Below are 26,385 nucleotides of genomic sequence, written 5' to 3' on the forward strand. Positions count from 1 at the left end.
TTGGACTGTAAAAACACAGAATTGGTAATAGATATAGGAACAATTCTTTTTTTCTCTGTGTCCATTTTGGTAGAAAATATGTACTAGAGTGTTACATGTAACTTTAGCAGAGATTTTGGAAACACTTCAGTTAATTTCAGTGTGATGATGGTGTCTGTGTAACCAATACCCTGCTCTGGAAGTTAAAATTTAAAAACACTAAACTTTTGACCTTGGGTAGATGTTGCCTTGTATAATGCATTATATTCAGCTGGTGAAGTAAAAATACATTTTTCTGGGCTCTAGTTTGTGGAAAAAAATAGTGTGTATTGGGCTGTGATGCCTGACAGCTGACATTTATCAAGGGTAACATGAACTTTACTCATTCTCACATTTTTAAGCAGCTTTCAAAGCTTCACATGTATACACATGTTCAGCATATGTCTTGCAGCTCTGAACATTTTGCTCTGAAGATGTTAACTCTCATTAAGGTGAGAATCCAGACTATAAACCCATAATGATTTTCATTTATCAAATTTAGTCACAACGTTAACGTTTTGTCAACTGGCGCTATAATATAAAACAGTAAGAGTAATGTTTAAAGCTTAAAGATAGTTTTTTCCCTATTAAATGTTTTAGTGAACTTTTGGACCAGACTGTCTGTACACAGGGTTGTTTTGAATATATGATGCTCTTTCAGAAGCATACATTGTCTAGAAATCATGAAGGAAACATGCTATTTCTTAGTAGAAGAAAATGCTAATGCTTCTCTTTGAAACAGGAAAAAAACAGAGGATTCATTTTCTTCTCAGTGATGAGCAAATTGTCTCATAGCCATTTTGATATCTTTGTAAATAGTTTGTGTGCATTGGCCCAATAATGAAAAACTTGTTCTACTTGCTTTAAATGTCGTAAAGAATTACGTGATTGTCTTGAAATGTTCCAAACTCTGTATGTAATGATTCTTGCTTAATAATCCTCTAAAAGTGAGGATTGCCTGGAAGAAATGATTATTTTCATATTTGACAAATTTTCTGGTAGTCTGCATAGTTTGCTGGTCTATTTTTAGACTTACAGTTTCCTGTTGCTTCAGTAACTGGGCATAGTGCTAAACAGATCACCCTGGTCTGATGCCAGGTAACTTGAAACTGTAGGTGACTCCTAAAGATAAAGCGACTGGGTATGATTCTGATCGGCATAATTTTAATTCTTGATCAGTGGTCTAAGGTACATTTCTTTCTCCTTACTAATGTTCTTCTGAAATACTTCATACTTATATTACTAATGTTGATACCAAATAGTTGTAGTTTGCCACTTCTACATGGAGGTCATTTCAGGTGACCTAAGAAATAATTTTCTTGTTTAAATAATATCCAAATTGTTAAAGTCAAAAGATAAATTAAGGTCCAAAGTCAACCTGGAATTGAGACTTTGCTGGACTAGTTTGTTAAAAGTTGGAGATTCAGGATGGGATTTCTTTACTCCACCTTGGAAGCAGCAGGATTCTAAACAGTTGGACTTAAACACTCCTAAGAATCATAATGGATTCACTGTATTTTTTGTGTTGTTTTGGACTGATGTCAGTCAAAACTGTGGTCACGACTGTAGCAACCCTCAAACCTTCCCCATTTATATGCTGAATTTAAAATGTGGAGTTACTTTTGTTGGACCATTTAAAGATACTACTAGTGCATAACCAGGTAGTAAAAGTTATACAGGCAACAAAAAGGTCAAAAGTAACATGACAATAGAAAGTATGTCTCATTCTTGAGCTTCCTAGTCTTGAAATAATCTGTAGATTTTAATTACTGTCCTTAAAAGCTTTGCTCATTCATTTAATGAAATGAGTCCATTGATTTATGACATTTTAAAATTTTAAAAGGAACAAGACAAAAGATGACTTTGTTTAATGCTTTGTTTACTCATGAGAACCCTAAACTCGTGTCTAGTAATATTTGGTGTTGCAGACAAAATAAGCTGTATGAATAGCAGAAAATACCCTTTTCTTAATAGGGATAAAATTTAATGTAGTTGTACCTGTATGACTGTATTTGATTACTCGTGAATATCTGTATAATATTATACAGGTAATTCAGAAGATCCATCTTTTCTCTTTAGCAGTATCTTATCTGGTTTTTATGGAGTCCTGGTAGAATGATGAGCAAATAGATTTCTTATGTGATGTTTTTTCCTTCTCAGACCATGTTTATTTACTTTTATCCTGTAAAGTCTTTCTTCATTTATCCCTTCATGTACATGTCCTCAAGGAAACTAGGATTTTTGTACACACAGGCACCTCTTCACTGATGAAAGCTGCTCTTACCTGACTTTCCTTGAGCCATGTTGTTGGAGACCCATGTGATTTCTCCTTGCAATAACACACTGTGATCTTGGTGGTGGTAATGCTTAGGGTTTGTGGTGCTTTTTGTTGTTATGTTTCAAAGGTAGCAAATTGGATATTTCATTGTAGGGGCTTGAAGCTTGGCTGGCCTTTCCTGGCTAGCCCCAGTTGAAGAATTCCAATCTTTATTTCGCTGTTGTAATGCACACACTGCCACAGTGGGGTTGATTGAGGAGCAAGCATTTAAAGGTCTTAAAAGTGAGAAGCTTTCCTTCTGAGCTAGATTTTGGCATGCTTTCTTAATTTTATACAAGCTTAAACATATGGTAAGGTAAATGTTGGAGTTCTGCTTGTAACATTTTTGTTACTTTATTTTCCTTGTGTTCTTTTCCTGGTGAAGTAGCTGTAGGCATCATTATGCAAAACTGTAGATGCTAAGAATGACTAAGGATATAAGTCCTTTGTTTTAAAAAGCATTTTGTAAGAATAAAAATGGATGAATGGCTTTATTTTATTCAATGCTGGTCATTGATATTGAACTGCAAGTTATAGTAGGGAACACGGTGATGTTAGCATGCTGTAGTGAAATCCATTTTTGTGTTCTACTGTTGCTACAGTGATTGTGTGCAAACCCCATATTATTATTGGAAATGCGTGGAAGTTGAACTGTATTGCAATGTAGGTACGTATTTGCAGTGTATTCTCCTATGGGTTGTATGATTAATCTTAGCTTTTCTACTTGCAAATATTTCACATGTTCATTCACTTACTATCAGTCCAGAAAAGGAAGGAGATGATGAGCACATAGGTAACTTTTGAGTCCGTTGACCAAGGCTGTATTATTGCTCCCTAGTTAAAGGAATCGTACACCTATTGCATGAATATTTGTGTTAACCTGCATGGTAAAATGTATCAGTGTTACTGTGCCACTGCTTTTAGACTTCTGTCACTATAGTTGCTGAACATGAAATTTGTTGTAAGTAATTTATCTAATATTAGGTTGTTGTAAGTCCAACTACTTTGTTCTGAGGTAGGTGTAATGTAAATGGTGTTATGTTGGTATAGTAATAGTAGTAAGTCTTCCCATGTAAACAAGCATGTAGTTTAGAATTTCACAGCACCTTTGTACGCATAGTTTATCACATTGCACTGGTGGTCAAGCACTTCATTAATTTCTCTAACATAAATTCTTTTTCTGGGTTTAGTTGCTTATTTTTGCTTGTTCATGGTGTAAATAATTGTAATACGTTTTTCTTGAAGCAGTTTTGACAATTAAAAGTCACAGGTAAAGGTGCAGTTTTTAATATTTTTCATATGGAAATACTTCTTAATATAGGAAGGAAAACACAATTGCTTCTTTCTTCACATTTGTATGTCTCTTGCAGGCTGCAGTACTGCCAGGGTTTTTTTCAAATCTCATTATATTTGCTCTTTCTCTTCAGACCCCAACTGTGACAGTGACATGAGTAGCAAAGCATCTCATTTTTCATTTAAACAGAACAACTGATTCCATTCCCCAGCACTGTTAAAGAAAATTTGGAAATATTGACAGTTTACCTTGAAGTCTGACTGAAGAGAGAAGCAAGGACCTGAAATCCAGAGGCCACCTTTTTTTTTTTTTTTTTTTTTTTTAAATAAGAAGAGAAACATGACTTTTAATTTATACATAGTTGTAAAAGGGAAATTAAAAAACACCACCAAAACTCAGAGTTGCACAGTTCAAGGTTTCACTGAACTCTCTTCACTCTTCCTCTTTCATTGACCTCTGGCTCATAAATGGTTGAAGCTTTGACTTTTAGAAATATTAGATGTTCGGAATGATAGTGCCGTGGTTATCCCCTTAGTCTCTCTTAGGCTTAACCTATTGCTAGGTAAGCTTCCCTGTAAAGCTCTGTCAACAAACCTTCGTAAAATCACATTTCATACTAGTAAAGAAGTCTCTGTACAAGTTTTTTGAGTAAGATAGGTTATATGGGTAAGTATATTTTTGCCATTGCGCCAAATTAATAAAAAAAAAAAATGAAAATCTTTTAATAGTTTCAACAAATGTAAAATGTCAAGAAATACTAGATCAGTCTGGGGATCATACAGGTTACAGTAATTCTGTGCAACTTTATTTTTCCTTAAATAAGCTTTCCCTGTTGAGAACCATACCATGTGGGCTGGCTTTCTGCAGACTTTGTTTATTCATGTGCTCAGTGATACTATCCTTTAGAATAGCTTTTGCCATCTTACTGTGGATTGAAGACAGTTGCTGCTGTCAGATCCACTGGTCCATAGCTCCTGAGAGTCCCTCTAGATGTTTTTATGCCAGTAGGAGCTCCACCAGTCACCTGCAAGTGTTCTGATCCAGCAGCCATCAGTGATGAAAGATTGTGCAGTTTGGCTGTTCTGAAGATGCACATTTGTACCCCTTGTCCTATGAAGGGTATTTGATGACTGATCGATACCTCCAGTGTCTGGTTTAATTCTTCCTCCATAATTCCTTAGAATTAATTTTGCTTCTCCAGCCAGTTTGTTACAAAGAAATGCTGTAAGTGGGGTTCTCTCCAGTATCTTTGGTGGTGAAGGCTAACATGAAGAGATATTCAGAGCTATGACTTTATCCTCTCTGCATGCCCATTTTATGGCTTTACCATGAGGAGGTGCACTGTCTCTCTGTCTGGCTTCCTGCTTCTGATGTGTTGTTTAAACATATTTTTATTATCAGTTGGAGTTGGGTGCAAGGCACACTTCTCGTTCTTTTTTTAGTCCTGTATTTCCTGTTTACATTCAATTTACCGTGTTCTAGGGGCGTTTCAGTTCTTCCCATGCAGACAAGCTTTCCACTTTTAAAATGCTTTTGTTCTCTGCTCCAAAGGCTGTGTAGGTGTACCAGCTATTACCCAGAGTTCGCTTGAGAGCCAGCATCTTTTTTGTCTCTCTCCCTCTCTCCCTCCCTCCCCATTGTCATCACGGTACAGTCATCCAGTGACAGTGTAATCACTTTTCCATCTTGAGGGCTGGGGGTGTGTGGTGATGTCCTCACATATCACTGGAGATGTGTAAATTAATATTCCACACTGCTTCTAAACTGCATGTTGTTTTTAAAACAGAACCAACCGTATAGGAGTATAACACCATCTTGGAGAATGCCTTTGGTTTGTGTGCACAAGCATTAACTGATTCACGTACTGGCTTCCTCCTCTCTCCCTCTCCCCCATTAAAACCATTTAAGATATTTCGTTTTAATACTTGGAACTGAAGCTACAGATGATGTGATAGAATGAATAAATACAATATTGTAGAAAATGTGCTAGAAATTTTCGAATACGTGTGTCATGAAGCCTGTATGTCTTTCTGTGGAAAAGGGTTTTGGCACAATTCTAAGTAGTTTTGGAAACTAAATCTTCACTCAATTCATGTAACACAAGTCTTAAGTTTTAAAAAGCTGGGAATTCGAGGTGGTTGTAATATTCAGTCTTTTTAGAGTGCCAATGTGTGTTCCTACTAAAAAAGTCATATTAAAAATTAAGCTTAAGATTTGAAAGGCATTTTCGAACTCATTCAAAGCAGAGTATTTTGATTTTAAGTAATACTCCTCTTGGTCTTACAGCGATCCCCTAAATACTGTATCAGATTTGGAATGACATTTAGAAAGCCTTCTATATTTTAATCTATGAACATCTGTTGAGTTCTAGTAAGAATTTGATCTTTTTTGTTTTCTGCTGTCTTCAGTATTTCTCTGAGGTTCTGATCTGCTTTCTGTGATGGCCAGGCAATAATGTTTTTGAGGTCCATAGAAATTATAGGCTTTATTTTTAACATGGATTTGCCCTTTTGTTTGATTTCTTTTATAAAATGTGTCCATCATATCTAGCCAGTTACTTTGTCTTCTTCTCCTGCAAAGATTTGCATTTTCTTTTCCTGTTTCATGACTTCTGCCCAATTCTTCTAAAAGCCAAATTCAGCTGAGAAATCCAGCAAGAAACAGACTTAATTTAGTTATGGCACATAATGCTTCCTAACTACATTTTACAGAATTATTCACATCTTTATGTTGCAAACAAAAAGGCTTGCCAGCCTTCCTCCCCCACCCCTGCGCTATAGCTGTATAAGGCGCCTATTGTCTCCATTCACATTGAGATGTCACAGATGTGTTCACTCTTCTGGGTTCTTTTCTCTCTTGCAGCTCTAATGACCGCTACTCCTTTGATTCCTTTCTCAGGCAAATTGGCATAGGCTATACAAAAAGAAATTTAGGTCACAAATAATCTTTAAATTATTCTACTTGAGTGAGAGGAAAGATTGAGCTGACTGTGGATTTGGATGTTCCGGAAATGCATGGCAAGATATGGCAAAATTCATTTCATCCAGTAAATACTATTTTGTCATCCCTGAGATCTTTGACTTAAGAGTATCACCAAAGGTGTGTGCAATTTTTGTGCAAAACGTGTGTAACTGAAAGAGAAAACTATATTTAAGGGTTTTTTTCCCACTAGAGATGTAAAGCAGGTGTGTTCACCACTACTGTTAAAACAGCTATGAGTATTAGGAATGACTGATATAAATAGTTTTATGAATTTTCATTTCAAAATAAATATAGATATTTTTGGTTTATTTTGAGATTAGCTACTTCACTATCGGGTTCCCTGTCTGACAGGACAGTGTATTTAAAGTTTAGCCCTACAGATGGATGTAGCATTCCTGGAAGTACCTGGAATCCCACATGTGGAGCCTTTTGGCTCCAAACACTGAGGTGTCAAGGAGGCGATTTGTGTTTGTTCAAGGACCATATTAGTTGCACAGATAGGCAGGTGGCTGAGTTGAACAGGCAGTAGCAGTCATCTTCTATTCATTAAAAATGATTTTTCTGTAAGCAAACACATTCCTTTTCACATGCCCCTAAGACATGCTATTTGTGTGGAGGAAAATCAAGTGCTTGCAGAAACAGGAAACTATTTTGTGCTTTGCATTACATTTCTGAACTGTCTTGTTACCAACATCCTTTTATGGTTGGCTGCTTTATTTTCCAGTTAAAACTAGCATTGTTTTTAAAGTGTACTAGCAGGTCACACTTTTAATCTCTTCTGTAGGCTGAGTTTTGCCTGTTGTCTAGTCCTTTTAACTTCAAACCACCCGAAAAGTAAAAACCCACAGATACAGCATCATTTTAGTTGTTTTACAGGATGCTGTGATTAAACATGTTAACTAAGTTACTGAAGCTGCTTCTCATTACTGTTTGTTGTTGGTTTGTAACAGCAGAATACTATTCCCTCAAATATTTGTGCCCTTCAAAGTGGTGTGTATTTCAGCTGGCTGTAAATTTATGACAGCAGGCCACAATTTATGGTGTGCTTTTTAGGGAGAGTAATCAATGCTTCTGTCCAGTGCTAGATGCTTGGTATTGTGGGATGGTGTGCTTTGTAGAACTGGCTTTGAGTATTTAGGAAGAAGGACAGAAATAACTGTGAGCATGTTTTGGGTGTATTGTGTCCCAGTTCATCTGCTGGGGGCCCAGAGCACCTGGGCTTAGTTCTCTCTGTTAGTTTATAACACACCTACTAATACCAAAATCTATCTTTGAAGTGTTGTGAAGACTGGAAACAAATATTTCATTGATCATTATTTGTTGCTTTCTTGGTATTTGTGTTGTGGAAGTCATGAGAGATAGGAGTTTTCCAAGGTTAGTATCAGAAACTAATTTTTTGATTGTGTGACAAATTGTGTTCTTATAAATGCAGAACAAAAAGATTATTGTCTTTAACACTAAACATTAAAGATTCTTGAAACTGCACTACTGGATTGCATCCTTTGCAGACCTAATTTTGTGTCATTCATAAAAGTGAAAGGTTTGGGTTTTAGTAGTCAGAATCAAAAAGGCTCTTTCTGTTGATGGACAGAATGTTCCAGTACATTTTGAAGTTAATCTGATGTATTCAGTGTTCAAGTGTTTTCGCTTCAGAGGTCTTTATGGAAAGAACCATCAGTTTGACTGAAAATGATCTTTTTGTAGCATCCACCCAACAAAAGGTTAGCTTTGTTAGGTGTTTTCCAAATGCAGAAACAATTATATTTTACTATTCCTCAGTCCTTCCACAAAGGCAAAGTATGACAGAGCTGTGTAGAAATACTCAGAAGCATCATGACTCTCCTTTTTGAGTATTTGTGGTTTCCAGCTGTTGATAAACTTTGGTGCTTCTTAATAATTATTCAAGCACTGGGGAACAGCAGATGAAGTGAACAGACTGATAGGCTAAATGTATTGTCATGATTAATGACAGGGCTGTTAAAGGCACATGAGCATCAACTCGATCACATCACCCAAGATGTACAGTTACCCAGAGTAGAATGGGGGAAACAAAACAATTAGGACATTGCAAAAATTCTAAGTTACTTACAGCTTTTAATTGCGATGTTCCCTTTTTAAATATGCAAACACAAAAAGAGTGGTTAAAGTGCTTTTTCAACTGTGCAATTCTAATTAAAAATATTTTTGCTCTGCAGCTTGACACTTGAAAACGTACTCCTTCAGATAAGCAGTTTTCTTAATAGCCAGTCTCTGTACCTACTGAATTGGTGAATACTTCCAATTCACATACACAATTCAAAGGCTGGAAATACTGGGGGTGAGCATCCATTACTAGTAATAGCTGTAAAATGCAAAAAAAATTAGTCTGTTTTGAATGCTTTTCTGAGTATTGCTTTCAGAAGTTCAAAAGCTGGTATTAAGCTTGGCATCTGCTTGATGGAGATCAGGTGTCAGAAACTGATAGTGTCTACAGTAAATGTTTCATTCTGTCAAAACCAGTCATTTTTTCCCTTTGTCTGAAGGCATCTTGGTATTGTTAGAGGTATTGAACCAAATGTGAAATGACTTCTGTCTCTAAATTTAAGCCTGCAGTGGACAGGCTTTTGCAAGGAAATTGCTGATACTTTGCCTAATTTTTAACTGCTGCTTTGGAATACTGTTCACATTATAAGCATGGTTTATATAAAATAGTCATCTCTGTAAAATGAGAAAGATTTTGGCATGATAGGCTCTGATTCTAACAATGCCATAGCCCTAAATGAGTTAATGCTAATTGTAGTAATATAGTTGTGTTTAAGTTCTCTCACTCTCGACATCAAACAAGCAGTCTTTGCTGCCCTGAGACCTTGGTAGAGTAGAATGTCAGAACAAAATATTGCATGCATATAATATATGAAAATGTACATGAACCCATTCAGAGTCTCACAGAAGAACAACAGACTTCTGATGGCACATTTAGAGCTTCAGGAAAAGGAATGAACTTGTTGACTTGGAGAACCATCCATGTGTATTCAGTGAAACAATCTCAGTTTAGTTGGTTAAATTTCCTGTTTTCACCAATAACTTTGTAAGTACTCCCTGCTTTTTAAGTGTCAGTGTACAGCTACCTCAAGGAAAATGGTAGTTGTTGCTACTGAAACTTACCAATTGAATTCTTACTGTATTGAAGCTATATTTCGGAAGTTGCTTCCTCCATTGTAAAAGAAAACTAATTTCTTAGTCATTGTTAAATTAAGGTAAGAGCTCTTGTGTCTTTATCAGATCACGTTGGACAGTGTCTCTGTCGCCCTGTTACCTTCCAGGAGCTGCTCTGTTCTACAAGAAAACAACACCCCATAGATGTTGGGTGATTTTTTTTTTTTTCCCCATAAAAGAGTTGTCCCAATTTTATAAGTTGTGCTGTGAATCCCATCAAGTATCTACTAACAGTTACTGCTTTGCTTTTGCATTTGATATGATTTTTTACTTAGTTTTTGCCAATCATCCCTTTGCATTGGACTTTATAATGACAGTGATTAAAGTTTGTACTGGAAAGGTAGTTACATTATTGTAATGTCTCAAAATTGTGTAAGAATCGAATTCATATATTGATAAGGCATGAAACAACCTTTCCTCAGGTAAGCTGAAGTTAGAAGTGATTAAAAAAACATAAATAATGTGTTCTGATATTTATGGTCAAACTGATAGTTCCATGTTCTCAGGCTCTTGGTTGATGTCCTTTTCTAATTTAGAGAGATTTTGTACTTTGGACTGATCTTTAAATAATTTAGGACTACATAATTCCATTTCAGCAAACTATGTGAATAAATTCAAGCTTACTTCCTAATGAAGCTGACATTGTAATATGTAGAGACACGTTCTACAGCATGCATTCTTCTTACTAACTTGTGGATTATGTCGTGTTAATTGGCATGGAAACACTTATGAATTAGTTGTGTATAGAGCTGGAAAGTGATTCTTCAATGATGTTGATATTCTCTTGTGAGCTCTGGCAGGGGTATTTTGTCTTGCAAATGGAACACATGTAGATACCCATTTTTTTCTTTAGAATTTAGTTGCTGTTAGTAGTAGTAGAGAGGTTTGTGCACTGGTCACAGTACAGTCTCTTTCCATAGCACCCACTGTTTCTTGAAAGGATGGTGGGAAGAAGTGTTTTCCACTTTCAGAACTGCATTAAATATTAATATAACACCTAAGTAGACCATGTGTATTTGAGTCAACTATTAATTTGCCTGAGTATCTTCTGCTGTTAAAATGTCTGGAGGTCCAGAAAAGAATGGTGGTAGCCTGTGCTGTCTTACCAGTTCAGTAGTTATCAAGTCCCATTATAGTAGCCCAGACATCACATCCTATTTCTTGCTTTGTGGTGTTTGAGCTTAGGATTTCTTTTCTATATGTATTTATTAAATCTTAAATTTTTTAAATAGCTGTTATTAACTCTTCCAATACAAGTCTATAAGGATTTACCTATGTTAAAAACATTCTAAATATATTCTAAAACCACTCAACTGAAGCTAGCAGCAATATTGAAAGCCCGAATTACCTCTTCCAGTGCCATGGCTTGGGGATAAATTAAGATTGAAACCCTCTTCAGTATTATTTTGGCCTGCTGTTTTAGAGCATGCAAATTCTTGCTGCCAGCCTCATGCAAGTAGGTGGTGTGGCTGCATCATGCCCAGTTGCCTTTCACTTACAAGAGCTGTATCCTGACAAACATGTCTAGCCAAAGAAGTTGGCTTTTCACAGCTGAGTTACGAGAGCGGCAGTTGTTCTGAGTCTAAAACGTGGCTCACGTGTCTTTGGACCTGTGATGAAACGCAGAAACCACCTTACCACAGGGCTTGGTGCGGAAGCTGATGGGTGAGAAATTTTTACAAGTGTTCAGCAGTACATGGTGGAGGTGTAAGCATAGAGACTAGTCTTTTTTTATAAGTGAGCTCACTGGAGCCCCCCTTTTCTCTTTCATTTTATTTGTTATAGCAGGGTCCTGTATCTATTGCTGTGACTAGAAACACGGACGTATAGGAAACAAATTAACAAGTAATGACACTTGAGAAATAGAACACACACATTATTTATCAGAGGAACAGGAGATGCACTCTGAGTGTGTGCCTCTGACCATCCTTTAACTGAAAGAGTCCTATCATATTAATATATGCAAAGTGAACAAGGCTCAAGTTAATTGTCATGTCTGAAAAATAGCTCAGGAGTGCATAGTGCTTACTAAACACTGCAGGGGAATTGGTAAATGAAACCTGACAAGGCTTGAGGAATTATAGTCTCCCTAAGACAGAAGGTTTAATACAAAAAGGATGTGTGCCGAGTTAAGATTATTTAACATGTTGCAACAAGGTGTGTGCTTCACTGGCTACGAGAGGTTTAGTTTTTTTATTTTTAACTAACAGCCCTGACTCAGTGAAGCCTCCAAGGCAGTTATTTATTATCTTCTAAATGACCTTTTTGGCTGGGGGGGGTGTGGGGAAAAAAGAGCAGAGAATGATCAAACACGTATATTTTGGAAGGGTACTTTTAGTGATTGTACTGATGGAAGCACTAGATTAGGATAGTGATATATCAGTATAATTTGCTGTTTGCTTCCTAATGTAAGTATAGCTGCTTTAATCTTAAATGATAAGACTTTCCAGTACAGAATAGTTACAGTACACCAAAACCTCTGTTAACTCAGTGTACTTGAGTCTCTTTAGCTGTTTCAGTAGTTTGTACTTACAGATTCACAAAGCTGTATTTAAAGCTCATTGGCATTTTATCTGCCGCAATTTTTCCCTCTGCTAGAGGTTTGAAAATATGTTGGTTTTATGTGCTGTAGTTGGAAGTGTATTTGATTTCTTTCTTAAACAGGCTCATTAATTACTTCTGAAACATTTAAAGAGGATTACAGAGACTGTCCTTGTCACATCTTCTTTCAAAATTAACCATTGTGTTTGCCATATCTGGCACATTTGACTATGAATATAAAATATGCATATTTTTAACCTTAAGAACGGTGCAGCCTTAGCTCTCTGTCATATTGTTGTTGTTGCCTGTGCCACAGGCAATAATACGCCTTGTCACTTAGCTGTCCCATCCATGTTCTAATGTAATGTTCCTTCTTGTATGTGTTTTAAAAATTGAATTGAAAACTGGACTGTGTGTAATAATGAAAATTAAATTTGGTAGCCAGGCTCTGCTGGATGCCCAGTTTCTCTTTGGTGTAAACAGAGTATCTCTGCAGCTTATTCTGAAGGTGGGGAAGTAAGTTGAAGGTCACTGTGTTGAGCTTATTGAGATGAGAGCCTATCAAACAATGTTTTTGTTTGAGCACTCATGTTTTTTTGGTTGAGCAGGTTTTAGACAGGAAATAGTATGTTCACATGTTGAAAGTGGTACTGGGGCAGTGAGAGCTGATGGAGAAGCTGCTCCTACAGCCCTAGATGCTGAGCTTTTAGAAGAATACCGAGACTGGCAGTCACTTGGTGCATGGCTGTGCTTTGATACTCTAATATCACTCTGATACTCCTAATAGGCACTGTAATAACCTGAACTAATTCATGTGAAGCAGAACAGAAACAATGTTGAAGTAAAATGTTTTATGTATTAAAAAGTTTAAGGAGTTGGCTGTTACCTCTGTACTCGGAAGAGGAGGCATGTAGTAGGTTTAGAGTAGGGATAACTGAGTTGAGTGGTCCGATTTCCAGTACATAAAATATACAGCTTTCATTAGCAAGAAAAGACTAAGTAGTATTGAAAAAGAGGGATGTATTTTATTTTTTCGTCTAAGTTTGGGTCGGAAGGGATCTTAAAGCTCATCCAGTTCCAACCTCCTGCCATGGGCCGGGACACCTTCCTCTAGACCAGGCTGCTCCAAGCCCTGTCCAGCCTGGCCTTGAACACTTCCAGGCATGGGAAAGTCATCAGCTTCTCTGGCCAACCTCTGCTAGTAGATGATAACAATGTAATGACTTACTAGATTATAAAATTTTAATAACCTGTTTTATTTATAGTGGTAGTAACTTGAGGTCAAATTTACTTTTGATATATGGCAAAATTTTGCTATATTGTATTTTGTCTTTATGGTTTGCTGGTAGGGTTTTCATCTCTCCTTCAGGTTGGTTTAATTTCATCCTGCTCTGTGAAACACAATTCACAGTGACTGTCTGGGTTGCACAGCAAATTGACAGTTCTCATAGGATGGGGCTCTGCAGCATTTGTCCAGACCAGATGAGTGAAATGGTACTCTAGGTGCCTTTGCTAACCCTTTTCTAACCCATTAAGAGCCTTCAGATTGTTCAGAAGGTTAGCTTTTAGTTACTTTACTGCAGTACTTCTTTGGGAAGTTGAATTCCATCTGTTTAAACAGCTCAGATATTGACATCCATTGAATTAATATTTATTTGAGAGGAATATGAAGGGAATATTCTAAAACTAATTTATATAGTGTCAAGCTTTTTATGCAGTCTTCAGTTTAACACATTTTCAGGGTCCTTCTCTTTACCCTTGCATTTCCAGTCATACAGAATCCTTTTGATACTTGTGGATGTTGAATCTTCCACCTTTAAGAGATTTTGTGATATTAATTTCTCCTACTTGGGTCAATTTCTCAGTGAGACTGATTTGTGATTCTGTTTAATGGCTTTTGTTTATTCAGTTTACCAAGCTGTTGTAGAAATTTGATGGAAAAGCTTGCACACAAGACAGTGAATGTGATTTATAACCTTTTTGTTTAATGCATTCTCTCCAGTGGAGATTTCAGAAAATAGCTGTTGTTTGGCCATAAGACCATAGCTAGATAGGAAGCTATCACTGAGTGTAGTGTAAGTCTGGTTTAGCATTTTTACAGAAATGAACAGCTGAAGGATTTAATTTTTTTGTGGTATCCAAATGTTTCTGATACTGCATCATAATATGTCTTAAATCTTTCTTTCTTTATTTTTTTCCTTCTGTTTTTCCTTGTGTGTGCTTTTGTTCTGGTTTCCATGATTAGCAGAGGTTGATTTAGCATAAAATGGTGTTATAGAAGTCTTTAATTAGGAGACAATTTACTCTTGATGCTTACTTTTACGTGACCACGTTGTCAATCAACCTTCTAATTGGTAATTCCAGTTGGTATAAATAAAGCTACAATCAGTATTGTCAGAGGGATGGTTAAACCAGCAGATGAATGCACATGCAACCAGTTGATACGAAAAGCTTCAGTTTAATTTCTTAAGAAATGTGGTACTTGAATAAAACTCATTTACCTGCCTGCTGGTGATTACCTATTAAGTAGTCTGGGTAAAAGTATCAATTTGGAAACTCTTGATTTTGGATAGGACTATGGTGTGTGCTTACATGTGAATGGCTCATAAATAATTCCCAAGAGGAATTTATTTTTCTAATTAGCTTCAATAGCCCCTGCTTTACGTACTGCTTTAAGCAGTTTTCAGTAAATCAATTCAATCACACAGCTGTTGTTTAAAACTTTTCCTAAGTTACTGTAATTCTCTATAGAGACCCAGAATCCCACTAATTAGTACACTTAATCATACCTTGTATAAAATGCATGATAATGTGGATTAATCATTCCTACAATTTCACACAGAAACCTGAGTGTTCATAGCTCTGAAATCAATTTGCTGTTCTCAGGTGGTAGTTATGTACCAGGCAGTGTGCACAGGCTGACATAGTGGCTACACACTGAAGTTTTACATGCCAGTCGTAATTTTACAAAAAGTTAATTTGGGGCTGCAGCTTTTATATTAAGACTTAAAATTTACTAAAATCAGCCATCTACAGCAGTTTCATTATTTCTTCCAAAATTAAAAAAAAAAAAATTATTACGTTTAAATATATTCAGTTGTGAAAGGAGATCCAGCTTACCTGTGACATTTGTGATATTAAGACTTTTGAGCTGTTTAGCAGATAGCCAAGATGGCAGTTAGTTGCAGTGATTGTGAGTTTTAAAGTCATTTGACATTAGAATAGCTCACTATTGCGTGCTTACTTTTTGGTAAGTTTATTACTATTAGATGAAAAAATTCAAGCGAGCTTTTTTTTTTTCTTTTTTAATAAAGCCTTTTTTGTTTTTCAGGATGTGACTTAAAATGACTTCTGATTCTGAAGGTCCTTTGAAAAATACTCTGTGCTTGAATGTTTGCTAAGGACAAGTAAGTGATTTCATAATTGACCTATATGTACCTGGGTAGTTATTGCATTATCATTTTTAGAGTTATAGTTTACAAATTGTACATGCAAGTATATGAGGAATGCTCTTAAAAAGAGGAAAAAAGGAAACCACCCTCCCCACCCCTTTGCTTCCCTACTGTCATAAAGTGAGTTTTCTAAGTTTGTTTTCTTGCGGAATCCTGTTTGCGTAGCTGGGAACATCAGTTGTTTCTGTTGTCAGACTTGTAACAATTGGAATCTTTGCACAGTTCCAAGAATATTGTGAATCAGAAGTTCCACTGGAAAGCTCTCATACTTCCTATATATGTGTATTTGAGGGAAATATAAGCTTGAAACAACAAGTTTTCATTAAGAACACAGAATTGCTGAATGGAATTTCCTCTAGTTTTATTTATGTCAAGTGAGATTTAAATATTTGGAGCTTCTCTTAGCATAAACCAGCTATTCCATTAGAGTTTGCGTCGTAAAAAATTGTGACTCATCTCTTGGTTTTTAGAAAGCAGAGTTATATTTAGCATTTTGACATTACATACAATTAAAAAAAAAATCCAGACCATCCTCATGATTCATTGGAAAGGACTGATTTGATTGAATTCTTCATAATTGGTTTATTCTGTGGAACACTAAGAACCAGCTTAGACTTTTTCCCTAGCAAATTTTTCAAACAAGAAATTGGCTTAGACAGATGAGCTTCCAAGCATGCAAAATTTAAATACATGTGTTTGGTATAGGAAAAAGTTGATGGCTTCATGGGACCAGAGAAGTACTAAAACTGTTTTTATGGAAATAATACTTTTTTTTTTTTTTTCCAAATAGTTTGGGTATGTTTTAAGTTAGTATTGTATAGCTGTGCTTTGTGGGGTTTGGGTTTTTGTGTGTGTGTGTGGTCAACAATTGCAGCTAAACAAACATAAAAATAAATCTGAAGCATCCAATTGTTTGTATTTTTGGGCCCCTGTTAGGACAAACCCTTCCCAGTTGTCATGTCCTGTTTGGTGAATAGGTCTTTCAGCTGCAGCTACTGAGAACACACACACAAAAGGATAATGCTTGAGTTTGAGAAGGAAACCAGTGCTTTGAAAGACGAACTACCACAAAGTGGTCCAGTGGGTGCTGTTAAGTTAGTAGCTTTCCAGTTAGTGAGAGGATGAGGTAAGACCAGGGAAGAAACTATAATACCAAGCTAAAACTTTTTGCTTACTGTGCTTAGTATTTCTCAATGTCTTTTTTATTTGAGTGCTGTCTAGGAAATGGTTTAGGAGCTTTCCCAATTTCAAACCTGCTGTATTGTCAGCATATACATCATTTTCTTGGTAGTCCAGGACAGAACTGTAGAAGCCAATTTCATTCATTTATTTGTAGCCTGTCAAAATATCAAAATGCTGACAGGTTGCAAAATACTAGTCCTAAATGCTGATTATTCTTTTAAATTCTAGGTCTTTGTTTGGAAGGCTGTACATATATTGTCACAATAATTACTAGAACTTGTTTCATGTGCAAAACTCGGTACCTTTTTAACAATCCATCTATATTTTTCAGTAAAAATGAATAGCCCTGACCTGTGAACAGTATTAAAGTATGTTGCAAAGGATGTAGATGTGCACCTTATTAATAATTACAAATGTTTTTTCAATGCACATGCTGATGAGCAAAAAGGTCTTTGTTATTTTTTGTTTTCTTGTTTCCCATTTTTGATAAGTGAGAAAGTTTGGGAAAATTTGGGTTGTAAATGAACTCAAGTAGTAATGCAGAAACAAGTACTCGGTGTTGGCAAATAATCCTGAAAGTCTGGAACTTTGAACCATGTCTTGCATCATCTTGGTTCTTCTCAAACTTGTGTTGAGTATAAACTTTGGAGGGCTCTGGACATATTTGCTTCTGTTCGACTTTAAGATTCTCTGTTTCATACAGATATATACCTGTCTAAGTTATTTGGCAAGAGACAGGACTTTGTTTTTCAAATAACTTCTGAACAACTGTATTGGGCAGAACAGAAGGTGGCTTTGTGTCATCTCTTCAATAGCTAAGTGGAAAGTAGGATAAAATGCTTTTATTTTATTAACTGCTTAGTGAAAATAACCACAGATTCCAATACAGTGGAGCAACATGGACAGTTTAATTTAGAAATTAAAAGTAGGTGCTCATGCTGAAGTCATCAGACTAGCAGACACAGTACTGTTCCCTACCTGGCCTTAAAATTTGGCAGTCCCAAGAAATTCTCTCTATAAATGATATGAAGTAGGAACAGATCAATTTTCCATAAATCTAGTTGTTTATCACTGGATAGAATTTCTATTCTGCATTTCTTTATCCTTCTATGTAATCAATCTGCTGTAGCTTTCTGCATTTAAGCAAGTACTTGTATACAAATTTCATTAAAAAATACATAGTAGTGCATATTGACAGGCTTATAATAGTGTCATCATAATTATTTAAAATTTAACACGATTTCTTATATTTGGCTGGGTTTATGTAATAATTGAGTTATTGAGTCAAATTCAGCTAGGTTTTGCATGTATTTTAATTATACAGTAGATAAAATTTCACTGTGTAATTCTTTTCTCCGAAAAAATGCTTTGCTTAGGTAGATAATACTGTGCAGTGTAACTAGCAGAGGAGTCAGCATTATAGGTTCATTGAGCCAGAAATAATGCAATTTCCTCTTGGCTCAGAAAATAAGTTTACAAAGATGGCTGTATTGAACTTTTTTGCCTCTAGTAGTAGTAAAAGTGCATGAAAATTTAAACTTTAGAAAGCAGGGATTTAGAGCTGTCTTCTGAAATAATGATTAGCTTCAGGAAAATGATGCTCAAAGGGCTGGAGCACCTCTCCTACGGAGACTGGCTGAGAGAGCTGGGCTTGTTCAGCCTGGAGAAAAGAAGGCTCAGGGGAGACCTTAAAGTAGCTTCCACTGCCTAAAAGGGCCTACAAGAAAATCTGAAGAGGGACTCTTTACAAGGGCCTGTAGGGACAGGATGAAGGGAACGGCTTTAACCTGACAGAGGGGAGATTGAGATGAGCTCTTAGACAGAATTTCTTCCCTGTGAGGGTGCTGAGGCGCTGGCACAGGGTACCCCGGGAAGCTGTGGCTACCCTATCCCTGACAGTGCTCAAGGCCAGGTTGGACGGGGCTTGGAGCAACCTGCTGTAGTGGAAGGCGTCCCTGCCCTTGGTGGGGGTTGGAACTGGATGAGCTTTAAGGTCCCTTCCAACACAAACCATTCTGATTCTATGAAAATACCCCCAAAATAGATTTCTTTTTGGAAAAACTTCTTAGCTCACTAGAAATTATAGGTTTATATTGAATGAATAAATGTAACACCTGGTACTTTCTAACTGGTGATTTCTTTCATTATTAACTCACTGAATAATAACTTCTTTTGTGAGTATTTCCTGTAGGAGGGAAATTAGTTTGACTGTTAGCAATTTGTACTGTAAATCCATCCGTATGGGGAAGCAGCTTCTGTAATTTCCTTAGCTAAACAGTTAGAGAGTTGTTCTAGGCACTACATCTCTGCCCAGGCTGTAATGATACTCTTAGGGAAAGAAAAATACATGTACAGGGACTCTGCAGCTTCAGGCCTGAATAAACTATCACAAGTTATTTGGGTGTAATAGTAGGGAAATAGCCTACACATATTACCTTATTTTTCCTTCCTTCTCCAAGCTTCTATATTTAGGCATTGCAAGATTTTCTTAAATAGAAGCAGGGTTGCATTCTCTGATAGGTATCATGTCTCTGAGACAAAATGTAGTAATTTGTTTTTCTATTTAATCATATTGTGAGTTATCTGTCAGTAGAGGTGGATGTTTAAACCAGAAATGACATTTCATTCTAAATCATTTAATGCAGCCCTGTTACCTGTGTAATTACATTCCCCTGAAATGTCTGTCTCCTAGCTCAAATTTTCAACTATTTAATGTATTTTAAATCTTTCCTTCTCTTAAATAGAATTTACTGCTGGCTTCTGATGAACTTGGTGTGCCCACACCCTTCCTGAGCTATCCTTAAGCCTTATATTTTAAGCTCTTTCTTTTTCCGCAGTGGTTCTTAACCCTGCAGCTCTGTGCTCTGCTTGTGAATGCAGTTCCAGGGAGGGAGGCACCAGTCCCTGGAGTGTGCGTGTGTCACCTACAGAATGACTCCAGGACTCAGCCTTAGCTGCGAGCTCTGTAGGCACAGACCTTATGAGTCATATGTTCTGGGAGCTTCAGATAATCAGCTGCTTTTCGCATGATCATAGCCTGTTTGTGTTATCTGGTTTTGGAACTGCTTATTTGTTCAGATGAGTAGTTTTTCATTCCGCCGCTTAATTGTAGAAAAATGCAGTCTCCGCGGTTGCTCAGTGCTACACTGTCATCTAGTGGCATAACAAATGTATTTTTCTTGATCTTCACCTGAGGTGGGCTGCTGTAAATGTATGGAGGAATATATGGTCTCTCTGTATACTGGGTTTTGTATAATCCCTCCATGGCATCCAGGTTTTGTGTCAAATATTTAGATATAAACCAAATTTCTCATCCATGCCTGTGCAGTCCTTGACTTCAGTTTCAGAGTTGGGCATCTTTTGGAATTGTTTATTTCAAATGCAAGGTTATGTTTCACTGTTGTTTTTGATTTTATTGTGATCATAGAATCATAGAATAGTTAGGGTTGGAAAGCACCTCAAGATCATCTAGTTCCAACCCCCCTGCCATGGGCAGGGACACCTCACACTAAACCATGCCACCCAAGGCTTCATCCAACCTGGCCTTGAACACTGCCAGGGATGGAGCACTCACAACCTCCCTGGGCAACCCATTCCAGTGTCTCACCACCCTAACAGGAAAGAACTTCCTCCTTACATCCAATCTAAACTCCCCCTGTTTCAGTTTTAACCCTGTACCCCTTGTCCTGTCACTACAGTCCCTGATGAAGAGTCCCTCCCCAGCATCCCTATAGGCCCCCTTCAGGTACTGGAAGGCTGCTCTGAGGTCTCCACGCAGCCTTCTCTTCTCCAGGCTGAACATCCCCAACTTCCTCAGCCTGTCTTCATACGGGAGGTGCTCCAGTCCCCTGATCACCCTCGTGGCCCTCCTCTGGACTTGTTCCAGCAGTTCCATGTCCTTTTTATGTTGAGGACACCAGAACTGCACACAATGCTCCAGGTGAGGCCTCACAAGAGCAGAGTAGAGGGGCAGGATCACCTCCTTGGACCTGCTGGTCACACTCCTTTTGATGCAGCCCAGGATACGGTTGGCTTTCTGGGCTGCGAGCACACACTGCAGGCAGCTCATGTTCATTTTCTCATTGACCAGCACCCCCAAGTCCTTCTCCGCAGGGCTGCTCTGAATCTCTTCTTTGCCCAGTCTGTAGCTGTGCCTGGGATTGCTCCGACCCAGGTGTAGGACCTTGCACTTGTCGTGGTTGAGCTTCGTAAGGTTGGCATCAGCCCACCTCACAAGCATGTCAAGGTCCCTCTTTATGGCGTCCCTTCCCTCCAGCATATCAACCGGACCACGCAGTTTGGTGTCATCAGCAAACTTGCTGAGGGCACACTCAATCTCACTGTCCATGTCAAATCCATGTCCATCCTTTGTGATGTACAAAGTATACTATCTTTTCTCTCCTGATGTCTGTCAATTTGGTGAGGACTGGTTATGAATACAATTTTATGTCAAGTATCATAACATTTCCTTAGCTGCAGGGAGAGCTCGTGCTTTAAAGAGATGCCAGTTTACTTCTGAGCTTTGTACATGTGCCAGGGTAATCCAATGTGTACTCCTCAGTGTGGCAGCACTCCTCTGTCCTGTCTAGCTTTCAAAGGTTGTACTGCTATAAGAATGGCCTTTTAAATTCCCCACCTGCAGACACCCTGCAATAACAGCATCAGCTATTGCAAGCAGCTCCCATGCTGCTTCATGCAAATATGTTCTTGTGTGTCTTTGCCCTTTCAGTTTAGACTTCAGAAAGAACTCAAGCAGTATTATATTTTTTTGTCATAAAAAGCCAGTAAGCAAAAAAATCCAGTCAGTCAAGGTCAGTACATCAGAAGTAATACACACACTTCTCTTCTTCAGATGTCTTGTCCCGGAAGCAGTTGGTTAGGTGCCTTCCTGAGGGTTGGTTTTCTTTGCTGCAAACGTACACTGCTGGCTTGAGTTTAACTAAGTTCTTGCTCACCAGGGTGGCCAGGTCTTTTTCCGCAGACATGCTTTGAGTCAGTTGGCGACCAGCCTCTGATATCATAATGTAAACTTCATTTAGGCGAAAGTGCGTCTATCAGTTCTTTGTCCTTGTGATATGTGATCACCAACTTCAAGGGATTTTTCTTTTTTGAGTAACTGTAGTAGTGGTAGAGATCCATAAAGAGCTCTTCCTCCCCCCCGCCCCGAAAGACTTATTAGTACCTGGGTTATATGTTATGGAAAAGTTTCTCCCCAGTTAAAATTTATAACTGTCTTGCCTGAATGTTTAGGATCAGTTACTGCTATTGCTGTATGGGGTAAAGAACTGCAGGCTGGACTAGACTGCATCCCTGCCTAAACAGGGCAAATGAAATGTACATTTAATTTGGCAATTTCTGTTGAAAAGATGAAATGATGCTAAACTTCTAGCTGCCCAGGTGTGTCTTGTCATTTTGGTACAGAAAACCAAATACAAATTATTAGAATCATTTTGTTTCTAATTATGTTCTAAAATACTCTGACTATATAAATAGCATAAATCCATTACAAAGTTGTTTTCCTCCCTCAGCATGTTGTTGATTGCAGCATAGCAGGATCTGGTATAGCTGTTGCCTCTGTGGTTGTGTTCCTTTTTCCTCTTGGGAGTGAGTGGAGATCAGTGTTATTGATATATCGTCTCCCAGGCTTGTTTAACATACCTAGACTTTAACACAAGTAACCTATTATTTTATTGGGTTATGGCCCAATCTTTGCTGCAGAAGCAGTAGATTTGAAAGAGTTCTGAAGGCTTTGCTTGCCTTGTCCTCAAGGCTTTAGGGAAATGTTTTAGAAGGTTTAGCAAGAGACATGAAGTTAAGACTGTAGTAACCTGTTGAGCTAGAGATGGTAACAGTAATCTGTCAGCTTTATGCTGAGCGAGGCATGAAAATCCTTTAAGCCCCCTGATTTTTTTTTCAAAGGATGTCAAGGAGCTGTGGCTGCAGTGGTTAGATCACCCGAAGAGAAGAAGGGAGCATACAAAAAAGGAAATTTTATTCAACATTTCTCTATTTTCAGTATTCTGGTCATCCATTTGTCATTACCTTAAGATTATCACTTGCCCTTTTCTTTAATGGTGTCTAGCTTCATCCTTAGTATTTAACTGCATTTTGGCATAACATATTAAGGAACCATTTTCTTTTCAAGTTATCTAAACAAATATTAAACCACTGAGAATGTTTATATTTTCAGACAACTTTGAACTATACAGTGGTCCCAGTATGATGGAGCAAAATTCTAAACATCTCAGAATCAAATTAAATGCATTTTTTACACTGTTTTTTGCTTACATTGATGTAAACCTTTTTAAACCTCGTTTTGGCAAAATGCAAAATGGAGTTTTAAAAAACAGTAACCAAGTATTTTCAATAGTATAAAGGTTTATGGGTTTCCAGTAAAAATCCTTATAAATCTGATAAAGTAACTTATTCAGGAAAGTTCTCTGCCTTTGGAATTGGTGTTTTGAGAGGTGCATTCACAATTTTTATCTTACTGCTTTTAGTTGCTGATGCATGGTCAAGATGAGTGGATTAGGAGAAAACTCCTTGGATAGCTTGACCAATGAGTCAAGGAAGCGCAAGCCATTACCTTGTGATACACCAGGTGCAAGGTAGGTGTATATAGACCTTTTTCTTTTTTTTTAATTAAGCTTTTAAAAAATAATTTTCAGGGTTTTTTTTGCAATTTAGAATAAATTCTAACTAATAATTTTGTTCAGCTGAAAAATGCTCTAGGCTAAGTTCTGTAGTAAACACACAGCTTTACTATTATGTATAGATATGCCAAAGCTGAACTCTGCTGTATAATTAGACTCTTGTGGAAATCCTGATAGGGTGAGCCTGTAAGGAATCACTGTTTGAAGTTGTGGTCGCAAGGCAAAAGAAGAAAAACTTCTTGCTTCATAGAAATGTCGAAGGCAGAATCTTCTATCTGGTGATTGAGTAATTACCAGTTTACTTCAAGTTACCTCCTTTCAGGTGGTTGTGGTCAGTACAGCATACCACAGTAGTTTGAGCTTTTTTTAACTTCAATTTCTCCAGATTAGTTCTTTTCAACTTCCTCTGAAGTTTTGGAATTCTGTGCTGTCTTTCTGCCCCTTTGTCCTGGGTTCAGCAGTAGCAGTCATTTTTTTCCTCCTTAGTAGCTGGTGCCGTGCTGTGTTTTCAACTTTAGTCTGAGAACAGTGCTGATAACACACCGATGTTTTTAGTTGTTGCTAAGTAATGCTTACTCCGATCAAGGACTTTTTCAGTCTCATGCTCTGCCAGGGAGGAGGGGAAGCTGGGAGGAAGCAGGGACAGGACAGCTGACCCAAACTAGCCAAAGAGATATTTCATATCACAGCACGTCATGCCCAGTATATAAACTGGGGGGAGTTACCCAGAAGGCCGAGATCGCTGCTTGGGTCTGGCTGGGTCGGCGGGTGGTGAGCAATTGCATTGTGCATCACTTATGTTTATTGTTTTCTTTTTCTTTTCCCCTATTAGTTTTATATTCTCTCCCCTTGTTATTTCCCTTATCATTATTATTATTGGTGGTAGTAGTAGTGCTTTTGTGTTATACCTTAGTTACTGGATTGTTCTTAACCTGCGGGATTTACGTTCTTTTGATTCTCCTCCCCATTCCTCTGGGAGTAGGAGGAAAGAAGAGGGGAGTGAGCAAGTGGCTGTGTGGTTCTGAGTTACTGGCTGGGCTTAAATCATGACACCCTCACTCCTCTCTGTCAGAAATTGTTATCCAAAGGACTCAGTTTTCTGTCCCCCTTCAACCTTATTGCTTTCCTCCACATGCTATCGTTTCAAGTTCTTGTTCTCACAGAGTATTAACCTCTTAAATTTGTCTTCAGATTCACCAAATACCATGCGTCATGTGTACTCATATTTCTCCCTTCCATATATGTCCTCAGTGTCCCATGCTTATTACCTCCATCATGCAACAGACCATGTATGAGGTCCTCAGATTCTCCCACTGTTATCCCAGTGTGTCTTTGTGAATGCCTTTTATTCCAATTGCTCTTTCTCCAGTGTCTGTTCAGGAATTCTGGTTTTCAGGTTGTCACCCTTCATAAGCTTTCTCAGTTGTTCAAGCCCCTGCTTTGTCATGTATTTGTTTTCTCCAGTATTGGTCCATCCATACTGCCCTAACTCTTTCACTTGGTTTCTTCTCAAAGAATATTAATGCTTTTTTGATTCCCTTAGTGTGCCCATTTTTGCCTCTTTCCTTTCTCCTGAGTTCTCCTGCTCCTACTCTTGGCATAGTCTGTGTGTGACACTGTTCTCTCTGTTGATTTAGGCTGCAGATAGTGTCTTTACTCAGCACATTAACCTGTGTAGGAAAATGGATTTCAGAGAGACTTCATCCAGCAACATTAGGTTGTCTGGGATTCTGCTTTTCTTGGATGTTGAGATGGCATTTTTGACCCAGTGCCTAGAAACCTCTGAGGTATCACCTTCTGTAGTCATCTTGTCATCTCATTATGACCAAACCAAGAATGTTAAAATCCTATTTCATTTAATAAATTATAAACAAATCTAAAGTGACTTTGAAGGTTAAAATACACTTTCTGTATGACTGTTAGAATTTTAGAACAGGGAATTGATGTTTTCATTAAATTTGATGATAGAGTAATCACAAGGGGATTTTATGGATGAGTAGCTTTTTCTCACATCCTCTGATGATAAATTGGTACTTAAAATTCTTTAAAGAAAACCTCAAACACAAAACCCAATCAACAATGTAACAAAACACCTCCCCACCCCCCCCTTCAGATTTACGTTGTTTGGAAGAGTGACTACTACCTAAGTTTATGTAGGTAGGTGTTACATAAAGTATATTAAAGTTTACAGAGTGAGTGCAGCTTTTGTATATTATATGCTGGTATGTCAGTACACGAAATGATGTTTTTGATTCCTAGCCTGACCTGCAGTGGTGAGAAGCGTCGGCGCGAGCAGGAAAGCAAATACATTGAAGAACTGGCTGAACTCATATCTGCTAATCTGAGTGACATTGACAATTTCAATGTTAAACCAGACAAATGTGCTATTTTAAAAGAAACTGTGAGACAGATTCGACAGATAAAAGAACAAGGTACAATTCCCTTCTAAGCCAAAATAAATAATTTAGCTTTCTTGTGATTCCTTTTCCAAAGCAACAAGTGATTTTACCATAGCATGTAACTGAGAATATCTTCATATGTTGACTTAAACTAGACCTTTAATATGTCTTACATAATTTTCTGTTTAAATAAGTATTTAGCATCATTTTCTCATTGGGAATATTGACTCTACAACAATTTTTCTAGTCTTAAGCAACTCACTATATGTGAGACCTCCTCTCTTATTCATGGGTTGTGTTTTTGTTGTTGCCTTCACTCACACGCTTTCTAGAACCTGGCTTGTAATACTAA

The 26,385-nt window shown here is 37.5% G+C and overlaps 1 protein-coding gene across 4 annotated transcripts in view; it reads left to right on the forward strand.

Moving 5' to 3' along the window:
* NCOA3 (nuclear receptor coactivator 3) overlaps positions 1–26,385 on the forward strand; it is a 66,332-nt gene that overhangs the window by 18,245 nt on the left and 21,702 nt on the right. For all 4 annotated transcript variants that reach the window (XM_065691150.1, XM_065691151.1, XM_065691152.1 and 1 more), the window contains exons 2-4: positions 15,679–15,754; positions 23,482–23,589; positions 25,894–26,066. In XM_065691150.1, coding sequence (XP_065547222.1) covers positions 23,492–23,589; positions 25,894–26,066 — 271 coding nt within the window. In that variant the 5' untranslated portion in view covers positions 15,679–15,754; positions 23,482–23,491. The remainder of the gene's footprint in view (positions 1–15,678; positions 15,755–23,481; positions 23,590–25,893; positions 26,067–26,385) is intronic.

This window comes from Lathamus discolor, chromosome 11, assembly GCF_037157495.1.
Source record: "Lathamus discolor isolate bLatDis1 chromosome 11, bLatDis1.hap1, whole genome shotgun sequence".
NCBI lineage: Eukaryota > Metazoa > Chordata > Aves > Psittaciformes > Psittacidae > Lathamus > Lathamus discolor.